This window comes from Mustela nivalis, assembly GCF_964662115.1.
Source record: "Mustela nivalis genome assembly, chromosome: 8".
Taxonomy (NCBI): Eukaryota; Metazoa; Chordata; class Mammalia; order Carnivora; family Mustelidae; genus Mustela; species Mustela nivalis.
In genome coordinates, this window is record NC_139027.1 from 60422785 (window position 1) to 60437738 (window position 14954).

Genomic DNA, 14954 nt, shown 5'->3' on the forward strand with positions numbered 1-14954 from the left:
TGGGATGTATTAAATTTTCTCAAACTTGCAAGCATAAAACTTGCTAGAACTTTATTGATGATAGGAAAAATGAACAGTGAATAAAATGAACCCTAGAAATATTAATGCTAAGCTTATATGCAGAAACAATTTTAATTCCTATGACTTGTACATAGACAACCTCCTCTACAGTCTCTGTAGGGTGGAATATTTTGAATTAGTAATTTACACAGAATTAGTAAGTAGTCCTAGAGGACCTGATTGGTTTCATGTTTAAGAAAAAGCCCATTTGATGGGGCGCCTGGGTGGCTCAGTGGGTTAAAGCCTCTGCCTTCAGCTCGGGTCATGATCCCAGTGTCCTGGGATCAAACCCTGCATCGGGCTCTCTGCTCAGCCAGGCGGGAGCCTGATTCTTCCTCTCTCTCTGCCTGCCTCTCTACCTACTTGTGATCTGTCTGTCAAATAAATAAATAAAATCTTAAAAAAAAAAAAGCCCATTTGACATGAAATCTATTGAATATTTGATAACACCTAAGCACTCTGTACCCACAAATGTCTAATTACTCTTTGGATTAAGTGACTTACCCTGCCATTAGCACTTTTGTAATTGCCCGCATTGAGGGAGTTAGTTTTGGTTCGGAGAGTTTTTTTCTTGAGGTAACTAATTTGTGGTAGGAAACACTGGAATAATCAGAAGGATGGAAGGTAAGCCTTAAGAGCATAGAGTTGGAGATTCTGGAGATAAACTTAAGGTTTATCTGTGTTAAGGTTTATCGGTCTTGGGGCACCTGGGTGGCTCAGTGGGTTAAAGCCTCTGCCTTCTACTCAGGTCATGATCCTTGGGCCTGGGATCAAGCCCCTCATCGGGCTCTCTGCTCAGCAGGGAGCCTGCTTCCCCCTCTCTCTCTGCCTGCTTCTCTGCCTACTTGTGATTTCTCTCTCTTTCTCTCTCTCTGTCAAATAAATAAATAAAATTTAAAAAAATACATTATAAGGTTTATTGATCTTAAGTACTTCTTCCCCTATTTGACAAACCCCCGTTTTGTGCTATTTTTTTATGTCCTTTTTAAATTTTCCCTATACTCACTGGGAATAATTTGATTGATTTAGTTTTTTGCTGGATGAAGTATTATGTTACATAAGCCAGTATATAGCTTTTATTCTGAGATATGAATATATTGATTCCTTTGATAACATATTATAATGTGAAAATCATTTCAAAAAAAGAACTACTTTTTAAATAGTGCCAAGAGAAGATCCCCATATAGTTTGATTTCCCATGTTGCTTGGGTGATGATTGGCCTTGGGTGATGATTGGAGTTTCCATGGATATATTAAATATTCAAGTATATCATTTATATTACATAATAACCATTTTGTGATCTGCTTTTTTTATTAAAAAAAAATACATAAAGAGAAACAACTTTTTTTTGACATTTATGTTGTTACTGGTTGTAAAAGAAACAAAACACAACTGCAGGGAACATTATCTTTGTACCCTGTCCCATTATACACTCCTATACTTAAAAGTAAATTTTATTGGGGCGCCTCGGTGGCTCAGTGGGTTAAAGCCTCTGCCTTTGGCTCAGATCATGATCCCAGAGTCCTGGAATCGAGCCCCACATTGGACCCCCTGCTTGCCCAGGAGCCTGCTTCCCCCTCTCTGCCTGCCTCTCTGCCTACTTGTGATCTCTCTCTGTGTGTCAAATAAATAAATAAAATCTTAAAAAAAGTAAATTTGGTTGATTTTTAATCATATTAGTTCACAAAATTATTTTATCTATCCTTTTATTCTCCAGCTGTACTATATTAGAATGTCTCAAATACCTCAGTTTCTCTGATATCCCCACATGTGAAGGGGATATCTAAGACATCCCTTACATGTGAAGTCTTTACCAGTCTCACTTTAGGTTTGGTTTTTTTTTTTATAAATGTATACTTCTTTTTACTCATAATCTGTAATGTTTGGGGATACCAAAAGTAATTCTGAGGATGGCTGAATTTAACAAAAAATTTTTAACCTCATCTTAAAAATTGCACTGATCCATCTTGTTCAATGGCAATTTTCAATAATAGGAACATAAAAACAAACATTCACACAATTGCGCAGTTTTCATAAAGGTCTATTTCATTATTGGTGGGTAGTGAATTTTAACTGTTAAGTACATTTAAATAATGTATAGGTGACTGCACTACTGCAGTATTGGTAACTAAATAGATAGCTGGTTCCTAATTGAATTGGTTAAAAAGTGGTTGCCTAAATATTTAAAATACATCTCTTGTTTCGATCATCCTTTGTTTGAACACCTTCTTGGTGGGGGGAAGCCTGCTGGTCACACTGGAAATATATTAAGGACAAATCTTCTGATACCCATTCCCAGAGGTTTCTTTCAGTTGGATTAAGCTTCCAACTCCAGGGCAAGCCCAAGTTTGTGGCCTTCAGCATTAATGCTCTTCCTGTCTACCAGAGCAGACAGTGTAAACCTGACACCAGGCCTCAGAGTCTGAGTGTAGCCCATTCCAATTAAACTAGAATTGTTGACTTTTGCAGAAAGGGAAGCAGTGGGATCCAACTGATACTTGGCTGCAGTGCCAAAGCGAGTGCTGTTGGTACCTGATGTCCAAGCAAGGTTTACTGAATTGTCGAGATCTTCACATGCTTGTTGATAAATTGATCCTCCAAATTCTGTCCCATCATTGACATTAGTGTGTAGTTGGAAGTCCCCAGTCCTGTAGCCCACTGCAAAGTTATCTTGTCAGCTTTGATTTGGCACAGTCTATAAAGTCATCTGATACCCAGCAAGCCAGCCTTCGTAACCAAAGACAGCTGAACCATGGATTACAGGTCCAGCAAAATCAAAGTCAACATCACAACCAAGGTTTATACACTCCCTCTTATAAGGAGACTTGATTTTACCACTTTTCTTTCCCGTGTTTGATGAGAAGGTGATATCAAATGTCAGTTTCAAACCTTGACAAATCAGGTGTTCAGTTGCGATTTTTGTTCCTAGTGTTATCAGTGTTCCATTTTTCTGTGAAAGTCAGACCATACTCACACCATTTATATTTGGTCTCCAAGGTTCCAGTATTACCGGTTTCTCTATTAGATGAACCAGACGTTGAGAATTCCATACCACTGCATGGCTTTGTTTTCACATCCAGTTTCATCAAACCAAAACCAAATCCTTTGTTGAAAATATCTCTGGCAGCTTTGCCCAGGTCAGCATATGAAGGAGGAATACACATTGGCTGCATGCACCTCTGTCCGTAGGTCGCCTTGGCGAGGCCACAGGAAGAGATGATCTGGTGGTCCCCTGAGAGGGGCCACTACTGCCGCTCTGCTCACAGCTGACGCCGCTGGGCTTGCTCAGCTACCCTGGCTGAAGGGCAAAGTGAAGGAGACTTTTGCTTTAGTTTTATGTCTTTGATTTCTGTTGAAGATGAGTGTCTTTTTATGTATGTATTGGCCATTTGTGAATTTTCTGTTTATAATCAGTGTGTATTTTTTGTCTTTTTTTTTTCTCATTTGTAAAAATCTGTATTTGGAAAATATTAAAAAATTTAATATTCTTTCTCTATCCTCTTTTCCAGAATTCTTTTTTTTTCTTATCCATAGTTTTTATGTTTTTTCATTTTTATTTTTTAAAGATTTTATGTATTTATTTGACAGAGATCACAAGTAGGCAGAGAGAGAGAGAGGAAGGAAAGCAGGCTCTCTGCTGATCAGAGAGCCCGATGTGGGGCTCCATCCCAGGACCCTGGGATCATGACCTGAGCTGAAGGCAGAGGCTTTAACCCACTGAGCCACCCAGGTGCCCTACACAGCAGATTTTAAGTAAAAACTCTATTTTTTTTTTCATATACACAGCAGATTTTAAGTAAAAACTATTTAGTAACATTTTATGGAAGGAAATTTGTATCTTCATCAAATGTCCAAAGTCCATCTTACAGTGTTAAAAATAGTTGGCAGTGTATAGCAATAATTTTGTCAAGCTTTCTGTTTACATTTTTTCAGTCTCAAAAATAGAAGGAACTGTATTCTTGATATATTTTTATAGAGTCTGTTTTGCAGTTTGATTGGTAAGAACAGAATGGGTTTCGGATATCTCATTTTTCTCTGAAACTTTATCTTATCCATATTTCATAGTCTTTGTTATATCTGGGTTGAAGTTTCATCATGGTTGTCACTTCACATGATTATAGAGATTTCCTTCTTGTGAATTTGTGGGATGGCAAAGTTCATGTTCTCATTGTAAGTCATCCTCCAAGGAGGTGAAGAATTCCCATAGGGGACTTTTTCTTAAAAGACTCAAAGCCTGAAACCAAGGTCAGTGAGAAAGCAGTGATCCCATTTGGCTCTGTGGATACTGGCATGTTTTGTTCACCAGCCTCAACATTGTTGGGGGTTGTCTTTGCATTGCAATTCTGATCACCCAGTAATGTTAACCTTAAAAAATAAAACTGCCAGTTATTTTACCTGCAAAAATGGGTTTATTCGGGAATAGCAGAGATTCGCAACCCAGGACATGCGCTCTTCTGCAGACCCATAGGCAAGTCCAAATATACCTTAAGTTTTGCCAGAGAAGTACGAAATACTAAAATGAAATTTAGTTGAAAATGTATTAATAAGAATGATGGGCCTTTTAGAATTCATATAGTTACAGGTGGATATTACTTGTTAGTAAGGTCGAATATGTGTTCATTAATTCTTTTCCTACTTTATATTTTTATAGATGTGGATTCTGGGAAATCTTATGTACATAATGGAAATGTAAACTTTGTTCACATGTTTACAGTGGAAGTGGAAGTTTATTTTAACAATGTTATATAATGTGAATTTCTTCTGAATTACATGTTAAAAATCACACTGATTTATTTTCAGAAACTATTTTTAGTATTCTCAGAAGTTTGAGGTTCTTCTTTCTGTGAAATATACTAAAATGGTTTTACCATTATTTATCAAATGGACATATTGTGGTATACCTGAGTGTTTCAGCTGTTGAGCGTCTGACTTTTGGTTTCTGCTCAGGTCTTGATCTCAGGGTCGTGAGATTGAGCCCTGTATCATACTCTGTGCTCAGTGGGAAGTTTGCTTGAGATTCTCAAATCTTTTAAAAAATGGACATATTAATATACAGGTTGTCCTTTTACTTTAGAGATACCTGCTTTTCTGGTAAACTCAGTAAGGAAAATAAAAATATTGTTCATTTCATTTTGCTTTTACCAACCTGATATTTATGATAAAGTGTTTTTATCTTATCATAGGTTTTAAATATATTTTATCAAAGCTTTGGAGCTATGGAAACTTAGCTCATTCAATTTCTGTATCTAAAATAATGGGCAAAGATAGTTCATTTTATTTTTTATTTTTCTAGAGTGGGGGAGGGGCAGAAGTCAAGGGAGAGTTAGAATCTTAACCAGGCCTCACATTAACCAGGTACTCTCAAGATACTTCATTTTAAACTAGTTATTAGCCAATTCCTTTTTTTTTCTTTTTTTTAGTTTTACTTTATTTTCTAATTGAAGTAAATGCGTTATCTTTTATCTCCAATGCACATTATCTAATCTCTGCGTTCTCAGAAAGGCAAGAAAGACTTACCAGTCTGTTGGCTATATGAAGTAGACTGTTCACTTTCCATATTTCTTAGCCAAACTTACTTTTCATTGCAAAGTCAGGACTTTGTACTTTCTTTGACAATAATGAGGTTTACTAATGGAAAAATATTTCAAATTGTCCTTCATTTGGTACCTGTGTCAGAGGTTTCTTTCTTTCTTTTCTTTCTTTTTTTTTTTTTTTAAAGATTTTATTTATTTATTCGACAGAGGGAGATCACAAGTAGGCAGAGAGAGAGAGAGAGAGAGAGGAGGAAGCAGGCTTCCTGCTGAGCACAGAGCCCGATTCGGGACTCGATCCCAGGACCCTGAGATCATGACCTGAGCCAAAGGCAGCGTATTAACCCACTGAGCCACCCAGGCACCCCTGTGTCAGAGGTTTCTAAGACCATCCCCAGGTTCAGTGATTCACTAGAAGGAACTCAAAAGGACTCAGCATATAGTTGTACTAGTGGCTAAGATTTGTTACAGCAAAAGAATACAAATGAAATCAGAGACCGGAAAAAGATAGCACCCAGCCAAATCTGGTGGAAACTAGGTACATACTTGTAAGATTTCTCTTCTATTGGAATTGCACAGGATGTGCTTAATTTCAATTCCCAGCGATGAGTGTGACAGCGTGTGAGGTGTGGTCTGTTGGGGAACTCTGTTGAGACTCACGTCCGGGATTTAGGTGGGGTGAAGTGGGGGTTGTGATTTATAGTACCTGTGTAACTGACCACAGTGTCTTCAATTCCAGACTCCCAGATGGAAAGCAGATATTCAGCATAAATCAAATACAAAAGACATAGTGAGCCACTTCTGTTAGAAAAAGTTTTTATATCAGAGGAACAAACTCTTTACTGTTCAAATTTTCACATGACAGCCAGGGGCCAGCCTTACAATCCAGCCATTCTAAGGATAAGAATGTAACTATATTACCTCTTTCTGCACAGTATACCAGAATTCTGGTTTTATACCCAGATATAGTTATATAGTTAATATAGTTACCTTCTTAAAGGTAGGTAACTGTATTACCTCTTTCTGCACAGTATACCAGAATTCTGGTTTTATACCCAGAACAATGTACCATGGTAGTATTTGAGGTGTGTGAGAAATAACTCTCTTTGGTAAAGTAACAAAGGACCAATTAAAAAGAACAAATGGGAAAGGTGACCCTTTCTCAGGCAGATCAAATTTAGAGAAAAAATACATCTAGGATGGTAAAACCTTGCGTTTGAAAAAACCTTCAGTTTGAACTTCACTGGGATAGAAATCAAGAGCTTGGTGTCTGAAATCCTGGCTCTGGCTTCTTCCAACTCTGACTCCAGGCAACGTTCTTAGCCTTTTTTGTTTTCTTGTATGGGGGCCTTTGAGTAGTATCTGGCACTGTAACTGTTTATTATGAGTAAGTCCGTGCTTTTGATGCTGCTGCCGCTGCTGTTAATGTTATGAGTGAAATAAGAGGAAACGGAAATAAATGGCAAAGGTAATCTAAATAGGAGTCCTTAACAAAAACTTTTGGTCACTTAATGGAGTGGAAGATAATAGGGATGGGAATCTAAGAATGAGCCTATTGGCTACCAAGAGGTAAGGAAGAGTAAAGTTGATCCCTACCCATTCTGTTTTCTTTAAGAGACAGACTTTCAGATGAGGGTATATGATGATGCTCTAAGTTTTTAAATAGCCTTTTAGTAAATTGTAGATTGGCATATAGTCTAGTTCACCCTATATAAGGTATTCATTATATTTAGAATATAACTAACGTGTAATCTTAGATAATATACTTGGCCTTTCTCTTTTTTCCAGGAATTTTTAAGAGATATCTTCAATCTCCTGTTTTTGTTGCCTAGTCTGAAAGACAGACAACAGCCAAAGTGCAAATCACATTCTTCAAGAGCTGCTGCTTATGATTTGTTAGTAGAGATGGTAAAGGGATCTGTTGAGAACTACAGGCTAATACACAACTGGGTTATGGCACAACACATGCAGTGTAAGCGTTTTTTTCCTTTTAATCTTTCTCAATCTTATGAACAGAAAAAAGATTTTGGAGGCCATGGCCATAGAATCACTCTTCATACACTTTTAACATTATAAGCTATTGTTGCTACATTGTCAAAAGAGTAGACGTTGATTTGTTTAAAAAAAAAAAAATAGGTGTAAAGGACTATTGGTATCTGAAATATTTTGGAGTTTTTTGTTAAGTCATTTAGTGCCAAGTAAAATTAAATATTGGCAGTCGAATTTTTAGAGAATGAATTAGTTTTTCTGTGTGTTCTTACTAATTTTATTTCTTTTTTGAGTATTGTTGGCATACAGTGTTACATTAGTTTTAGTTATCATATATAATGTTTTATGTTTATTAACTAAAGTAAAGGAGAGTCGTGGCTGTTAGTAAAAGCAAAATACATTATGTTTAATAGTTTGTATGGGGGGGGCATCTTTTCCTCCCTCTTTTTTCAGCAGCTCATGCACCTTATAAATGGGACTACTGGCCCCATGAGGATGTTCGTGCAGAGTGTAGATTTGTTGGCCTAACTAACCTTGGAGCTACTTGTTACTTGGCTTCTACTATTCAGCAACTTTATATGATACCTGAGGCAAGACAGGCTGTCTTCACTGCTAAGGTACAGTTTTCCTCACTTCAGTATTAAAACTGTTAAAGTTTTTAAATTTCGGTAATAAATCTACTTCAATTTGGTAAAACATTGAAAAAATAATTTATGAATTAAAAATGACAGTATTTGATTACATAACTAGTATGTGATCTTATTTTTAGCTCATGTATATCTTGGTTATTTTTCTATTTCAACAGGTTACTCTTAATATGCTAGTATAGTTTCTTTATTCCTCCAAAGAAAACACAGTTGTGGATTGTATACACTTAGTGTATACAATGAACATGGTATTCTCAGTAAAAGTAAATACAAATTTTCTTTACATACAACATAAGCAAAGCCTAAAACAAAGTAAGGGAATGTACCAGAATCACTTAATTTGTTTTATTTTTATCCCAAAGTAAATTTTACTGTGGGCCTAGTTTATCTGGGTTCAAATGTATGTTTCCTGTTATTTTTCTTAGCTTGTTATTTCTAGTTTTCACCCTTTTAAATAATGAACTGTTGTTTAGTTTACCTTCTCCTCTGCTTTTATAATTTCTTGGCAAATGTACTTCATGCTTCTACTTGGGTTTTTGTTTTCTTCCATCATGTCATCTTAATTTCCTGACATTCCCCTCCTTAAGAAAAAATTGCAATTCTTTTTTTTTTTTTTAAGATTTTATTTATTTATTTGACAGAGAGAAATCACAAGTAGATGGAGAGGCAGGCAGAGAGAGAAAGAGAGGGAAGCAGGCTCCCCGCTGAGCAGGGAGCCCTATGTGGGACTCGATCTCAGGACTCTGAGATCATGACCTGAGCTGAAGGCAGCGGCTTAACCCACTGAGCCACCCAGGCGCCCGAAAAAATTGCAATTCTTTATGTACTTTCAGTGAATCCTTAATATGTTTAAGTTAGGCTTCAAAGTCTCCAAGTTACAGTATAGTCAAGTGGGTTTTTTTTAAAATGTTATATTAATGATTTTATCTTCTGAAACTGATTATGCTTAGAAATAGTTGAATAACTGATTCATTTAGCATATGGAAATTTTTGTCACTAAATTTGTGGCCCTGTCTGCTTAATTTTTTCTTATCATAATCATAATTTTTATTATAGCATCTTAGATTGTCTTTTTTTTCTTTTTTTTAACTGACATACAATGTATTCCTTGTTTCAGCAATACAGGTCTGTGATTCATCAGTCTTACACAATTCACAGTGTTCACCATAGCATATACCCACCCCAGTGTCCATCACTCAATGACCCCATCCCTCCCATCCCCCTCTACAGCCCTTTGTTTCCTGAAATTAGTCTCTTATGGTCTGTCTCTCTCTCTGGTTTCATCTTGTTTCATTTTCCCCTCCACTCCCCTATGATCCTCTGTCTTGTTCTCAAATTCTTCATATCAGTGAGATCATATGATAATTGTCTTTCTCCGATTAACTTATTTCAGTTAGCATGGTACCCTCTGGTTCCATCCATGTTGTTGCAAATGGCAAGATTTCAGGTTTTTTGATGGCTACTTAATATTCCATAGTGTGTGTGTGTGTGTGTGTGTGGTTTGTGTGTGTGTACACATATTACATCTTCTTTACCCATTCATCTGTTGATGGACATCTAGGCTCTTTCCATACTATCTGTTTAATTTTTATGGAACCAGTAATGAGTGAAGAGGCATAATTTTAGTGATTTTTTTCCCCCTGCCTGTTAACCTCGCCATACTTCATGATTTCTCTTCTAAATGTTAATGATCACTGTTTAGCCATTAGCACTTTCAGGAATTAAAATGTAGCACCAGAAACAACAATCAGATGTGTTAATTGGGAGTAGGTCTCATAAATGGTGGTTTTGTTTAAAAATAAATTTTGGGGGTGCCTGGGTGGCTCAGTGGGTTAAAGCCTCTGACTTCGGCTCAGGTCATAAACCCAGGATCCTGGGATTGAGCCCCGCATCGGGCTCTCTGCTCGGCAAGGAACCTACTTGTCTTCCTCTCTCTCTGCCTGCCTCTCTGCCTACTTTTGATCTCTGTCTGTCAAATAAATAAATAAAATCTTTAAAAAAAAATCTAAATTTTGACTCGTCTCTACATAAAAAATTCTTAACAGAATAGAATTTGACATAACTTTGGAAAGTACTGTAGTCATATGTGCCTTTGATTATTTATGTGAATGTATTAGTTATTTTTATTTCCTTTTCTGATGTTCACAGCAAGAGTAAAGCTACATGTATTTTAATTGTAGCAAAATACACCCAACGAAAATCTACCATCATAACTGTGTTTAAGTGTGCAGTTCTGTGGTAGTAGTACATTGAGATTATATTACCACCATCAACCTCAAAAATTTTTTCACTTCCACCAGCTAAAACTCTGTACCCACTAAATTCCTCCTCTTCTCCATTCCCCCAAACCTCATGCAACTACTATTCTATTACCTGTCTCTATGAATTTGACTATTCTAGATACCTCACTTAAGTGGAGGAGTGCTACAGTCTTAGCATAGTGTCTTCAAGTTTCATCCATGTTGTAGCATGTATCAGAATTTCCTTCCTTTGTTAGGTTGAATAATAGTCAGTTGTTTGTACCACATTTTGTTAATCCGTTCACCTGTCAGTGGACACTTCTGGGTTGCTTGTATCTTTTTTTTTTTTTTTTTAAAGATTTATTTATTTGACAGAGAGAAATCACAAGTAGACAGAGAGGCAGCCAGAGAGAGAGAGAGGGAAGCAAGCTCCCTGCCGAGCAGAGAGCTCGATGGGGGACCCGATCCCAGGACCCTGAGATCATGACCTGAGCCGAAGGCAGCGGCTTAATCCACTGAGCCACCCAGGCGCCCCGCTTGTATCTTTTTGCTGTTGTAAATAATGTTTCCATGAACATGAGTATTCAAATATCCATTTGAGTCCTTGTTTTCACTTCTTTTGTGTATATACCCGGAAGTGGAATTGCTGGATCATACTGGAATTCTATGTTTAGTTTTTTGAGACATCGCTGTGCTGGTTTTCCATAGTGGTTGTGCCATTTTACATTTCTGCCAGCAATGCACAAAAGTGCCAATTTTTTCACACCCCTGTTGGCACTTGTTTTCTGGTTTTTGACAATAGCCATCTTAATGGGTGTAAATATGTATTCCTTTAAGTAGTAAATACATATGTAAAGTATATATTTAGAAATTCTGCATTGAGTAAAATAAAACATTCTTGCTTTTTCTTAATTTAGAAGACTTCAGTTACTTCTGTTCTTCAGCCAACTAATACTTCTTCTCCAGCAATGAAGATATAAAGCCAAGTCTTTATTCCTGACTGTTGTATTATGTATACAGTTTGCATGTATCGTGTATCATCACCTCTCTTTCACACATTGGAAAATGTTTTGTGTGACTTCTACCCTAACCACATAGAGTATTAAGCCTCCTGTATGTCAGTTATAGTTGTTTTGTCAGTTTTGTTGATTCCTTTTATTCAGTTCCTTTTGTACTTAGTATTATATAATTTTGTAGTAACTATATGTCGAGTAGAATCCTTTTCAATGTATTTATGTCCTCAGTTTGGTTATAAGCTCCAAAATAGCAGAACCACATTACTGAACACTCTCCACAAGACTGACGCAAATAACTAGTGTATACTTCCGGCATATAGAAAGCTTATTATTCCACAAGACATCAGAGCTTCTTCAAAATTTTGACAGGTAGTTTGTAGTGAGGATAATATTTCATAGTGTTTTTGGTTTTTTTGTGTGTGTGTGTGTGTGTGTTTTTTTTTCAGTATTTGGATGAATTAAAGTGTATCTAATAAGTGCCTATAAGGCTGTTGTTTAGGACTACATCTCTAGTGAATGAATCTAGCCAGATAACTGAATTTCAGTTAATGATATTTGAATACATGGAAGGTTTTCAAGCATGTTGGCCAGTAATTTTTCTGCAGTATTAAAGATTCACTGTTGTAGAAAAAATAAAGATAAGACTAGATGATGGAAAGATGTCATTTATTATTATAAAACATTTTTTTTAATGTATGGATTTATTTGTAGAAAATAGCTTTGTTGCATACCTATGATGTTTTCTGTTCCTGCACAGTTAGAACTCGTGAAAACAGCATTGTACCAAATGAGTGTTGATCTGGAAAGCAATATTTTTTTAAAGATGTCTTTATTCAGTTTTCTTACATAATAGTGATGGTTACATTTATATAATGAATAAAATAACTCTTTAAATGCTAAATTGCTAAATAAAGAATAAACTTTTCTTACATAGAGCTAAAAGGATGAAAACAGATATACTATTAAACACATTGTAATACTTTCTTTGCTAGACTAATTTGCTACCATCAGTTTTGTTTTAATGGAAAATTTTTCTTTTGATTTCCAGTATTCAGAAGATATGAAGCACAAGACCACTCTTCTGGAGCTTCAAAAAATGTTTACATATTTAATGGTATGTTTGAGAACCGTATATGGAAAACTAATTAGATATAACCTATATAAGTTGAAAAAATTAAGTGAAGTTCATTTGTATTGGATTTGTCCTGCTGTGTACTCTTATTTTTCAAATTGAATTTTTTAGTTTTTGGTGTTCTTAGTAAAAGTGGCTTTTATCAGTTGCATGTCACTCATCTGCATGATGACTATTAATTTGTCCTTTAAAGAATTCTTTGTATATGGTCCTTTTCCCATCCCAGGGCCACCCACTCCCCCACCCCTGAGTATTCTGGTTGATTTCTCTTTGTCCCTTTTAATTCTAACCCCCCAAACTGTAAAAGCAATCAATCTTAAAAAATTAGCAAATCTTACAATATTATCTCTCTGCTTAAAACTCTTCAGTAATTTTTTATTATGAAAAGAATAGTATTCAGGTTCATCAGCACATGTCTTCTGATTTTGACCCTTCCTTTTTTTTTTAAATTAAATTTAATGTTTTTTTCAGTGTTCCAGCATTCATTGTTTATGCACCACACCCAGTGGTGCTCCATGCGATATGTGCCCTTCATAATACCCACCAGCAGGCTCACCTAAGCCCCCATCCTCCTCCCTTCCATAACCCTCAGTTTATTACTTAGAGTCCACAGTCCTTTTAACCTCCCCCTCTCTTTATCTCTTTCTCTCTCTCTTTTTTTAAGTATTTGCAGTGTCTAATTTGGGGCTCAAACCCACAACCCTGAGATCAAGAGTCACATGCTGTACTGACTGAGCCAGCCAGGCACCCCTTCAGCTTCCTATATCCAGCGAAATCCTATAGCAAGTGTCAGTCCTTGGAAGCCCATCACCCTGTTCCTTCATCACTTTTGTGGCTGTTTATGCTGCTGCTTCTGCCTGCAGCACTCTTTCCTTAGCACTTTTCTCCCTTTTCTTCTTATTGTCTTCTTTCTGGAAGCAGCTTATGTTCAGCTCCTCTAAGAAAACTATGATTCTACAACTCTGTCTCCTATCTTCCACCGGTAGTGAAAGTTACTCATGTGTTAGAATCCTGAGGACAGAAATTATATCATATTTATTCCTATATTTTCCAGCCTCTGACATTTACTAAATGGTCAGTAAATGAAATTTTAACAAAATTTAAAAATTTAATAGTCATTCTTGGATTATAATTTTTTTTGGATGGTGAGAAGGAAAGAGAGAATCTTGATAAAGCTCCATGGGTCTCAATTTGAAAACCATGAGATCGTGACCAGAGCCAAAATCAAGAGTCAGATGCTGAACCGACTGAGCCACTCAGGCACCCTGATCCCACTTTCAATCTCCCTTTAACAGTCAGAGCATGCCATCTCAACTGACAAAACAGAAGTGTTTTTTTTTTTTTCTTTAAGATACTATTTTTGAGAGTGTGCGAGAGCACAAGTTGGTGGTGGGGAGGCATGGGTAGAGGGAGAAGCATACTCCCCACTGAGCAGGGAGCTTGATGCAGGACTCAATCCCAGGACTCTGGGATCATGACCTGAGCAAAAGGCAGATGCTTAACTGACTGAGCCACTCAGGGAGCCTTAAACTACTCTTGTATGAACTACTGAAGTTCATGGGTGCCTGGGTGGCTCAGTCAGTTAAGCATCTGCTTTCACCTCAGTTCGTGATCCTGGATTCCTGGGTAAAATACCAGTGGAGAGTCTGCTTCACCCTCTCCCTCTGATCCTCTCTGCCTACTCATGCTCTCGCTTGTGCATTCTCTTTCTCAAATGAATAAATAAAAAAATTTAAAACAAAGACTGCTGAAGTCCAGTGTGTAGTAAAACTTAGGTAGCCTGCAAAATTTTTCTTTTTTGTTTCATAATACAAATCTGCATCCTTTGAGTCCCACATTCCTTCCTAGAAATTATTAGACTTAAAAAAATACAAATTTCATAACAGTAACTTAAGCATCTTCAGTCACCAAGACTATTACATTGAAAATTTAATTTATTTTAAATTAAGCAGAATAAGTCAGAGAAAGAGAATTATCATATGATCTCTCCGATATGTGGAATTTAAGAAACAAGACAGAAGATCATAGGGGAAGAGGAAAAAAAATGAAGCAAGACGAAACCGGAGAGGGAGACAAATCATAACAGACTCGTAATCATAGGAAACAAATTTGAGGGTTGCTGGAGGGAGCGGGGAGTAAGGATGGGGTAACTGGATGATGGTGAGTAGGGAAGGGTATGTGTTGTAATGAGCACTAAGTATTATGTAAGACTGATGAATCACAGACCTGTACCCCTGAAACAAATAATACATTGTATTATTTGTATTATGGAATTTAATTAAAAAAAAACTGAAAATAAAACAGTGAAATTGAAGAAAGCAGTTCTGTTGTAGATATA

General features: G+C 36.6%; 1 protein-coding gene and 1 pseudogene across 10 annotated transcripts in view; one reads left to right on the forward strand and one right to left on the reverse strand.

Moving 5' to 3' along the window:
* USP34 (ubiquitin specific peptidase 34) overlaps positions 1–14954 on the forward strand; it is a 256932-nt gene that overhangs the window by 182070 nt on the left and 59908 nt on the right. For all 9 annotated transcript variants that reach the window (XM_082746608.1, XM_082746605.1, XM_082746609.1 and 6 more), the window contains 3 exons: positions 7381–7564; positions 8038–8198; positions 12533–12598. In XM_082746608.1, the coding sequence (XP_082602734.1) occupies positions 7381–7564; positions 8038–8198; positions 12533–12598 (411 nt within the window). The remainder of the gene's footprint in view (positions 1–7380; positions 7565–8037; positions 8199–12532; positions 12599–14954) is intronic.
* On the reverse strand, positions 1695–3475 carry LOC309872468 (non-selective voltage-gated ion channel VDAC2 pseudogene; annotated as a pseudogene). The gene has a single exon. The product of its transcript is annotated as a non-selective voltage-gated ion channel VDAC2 pseudogene (transcript).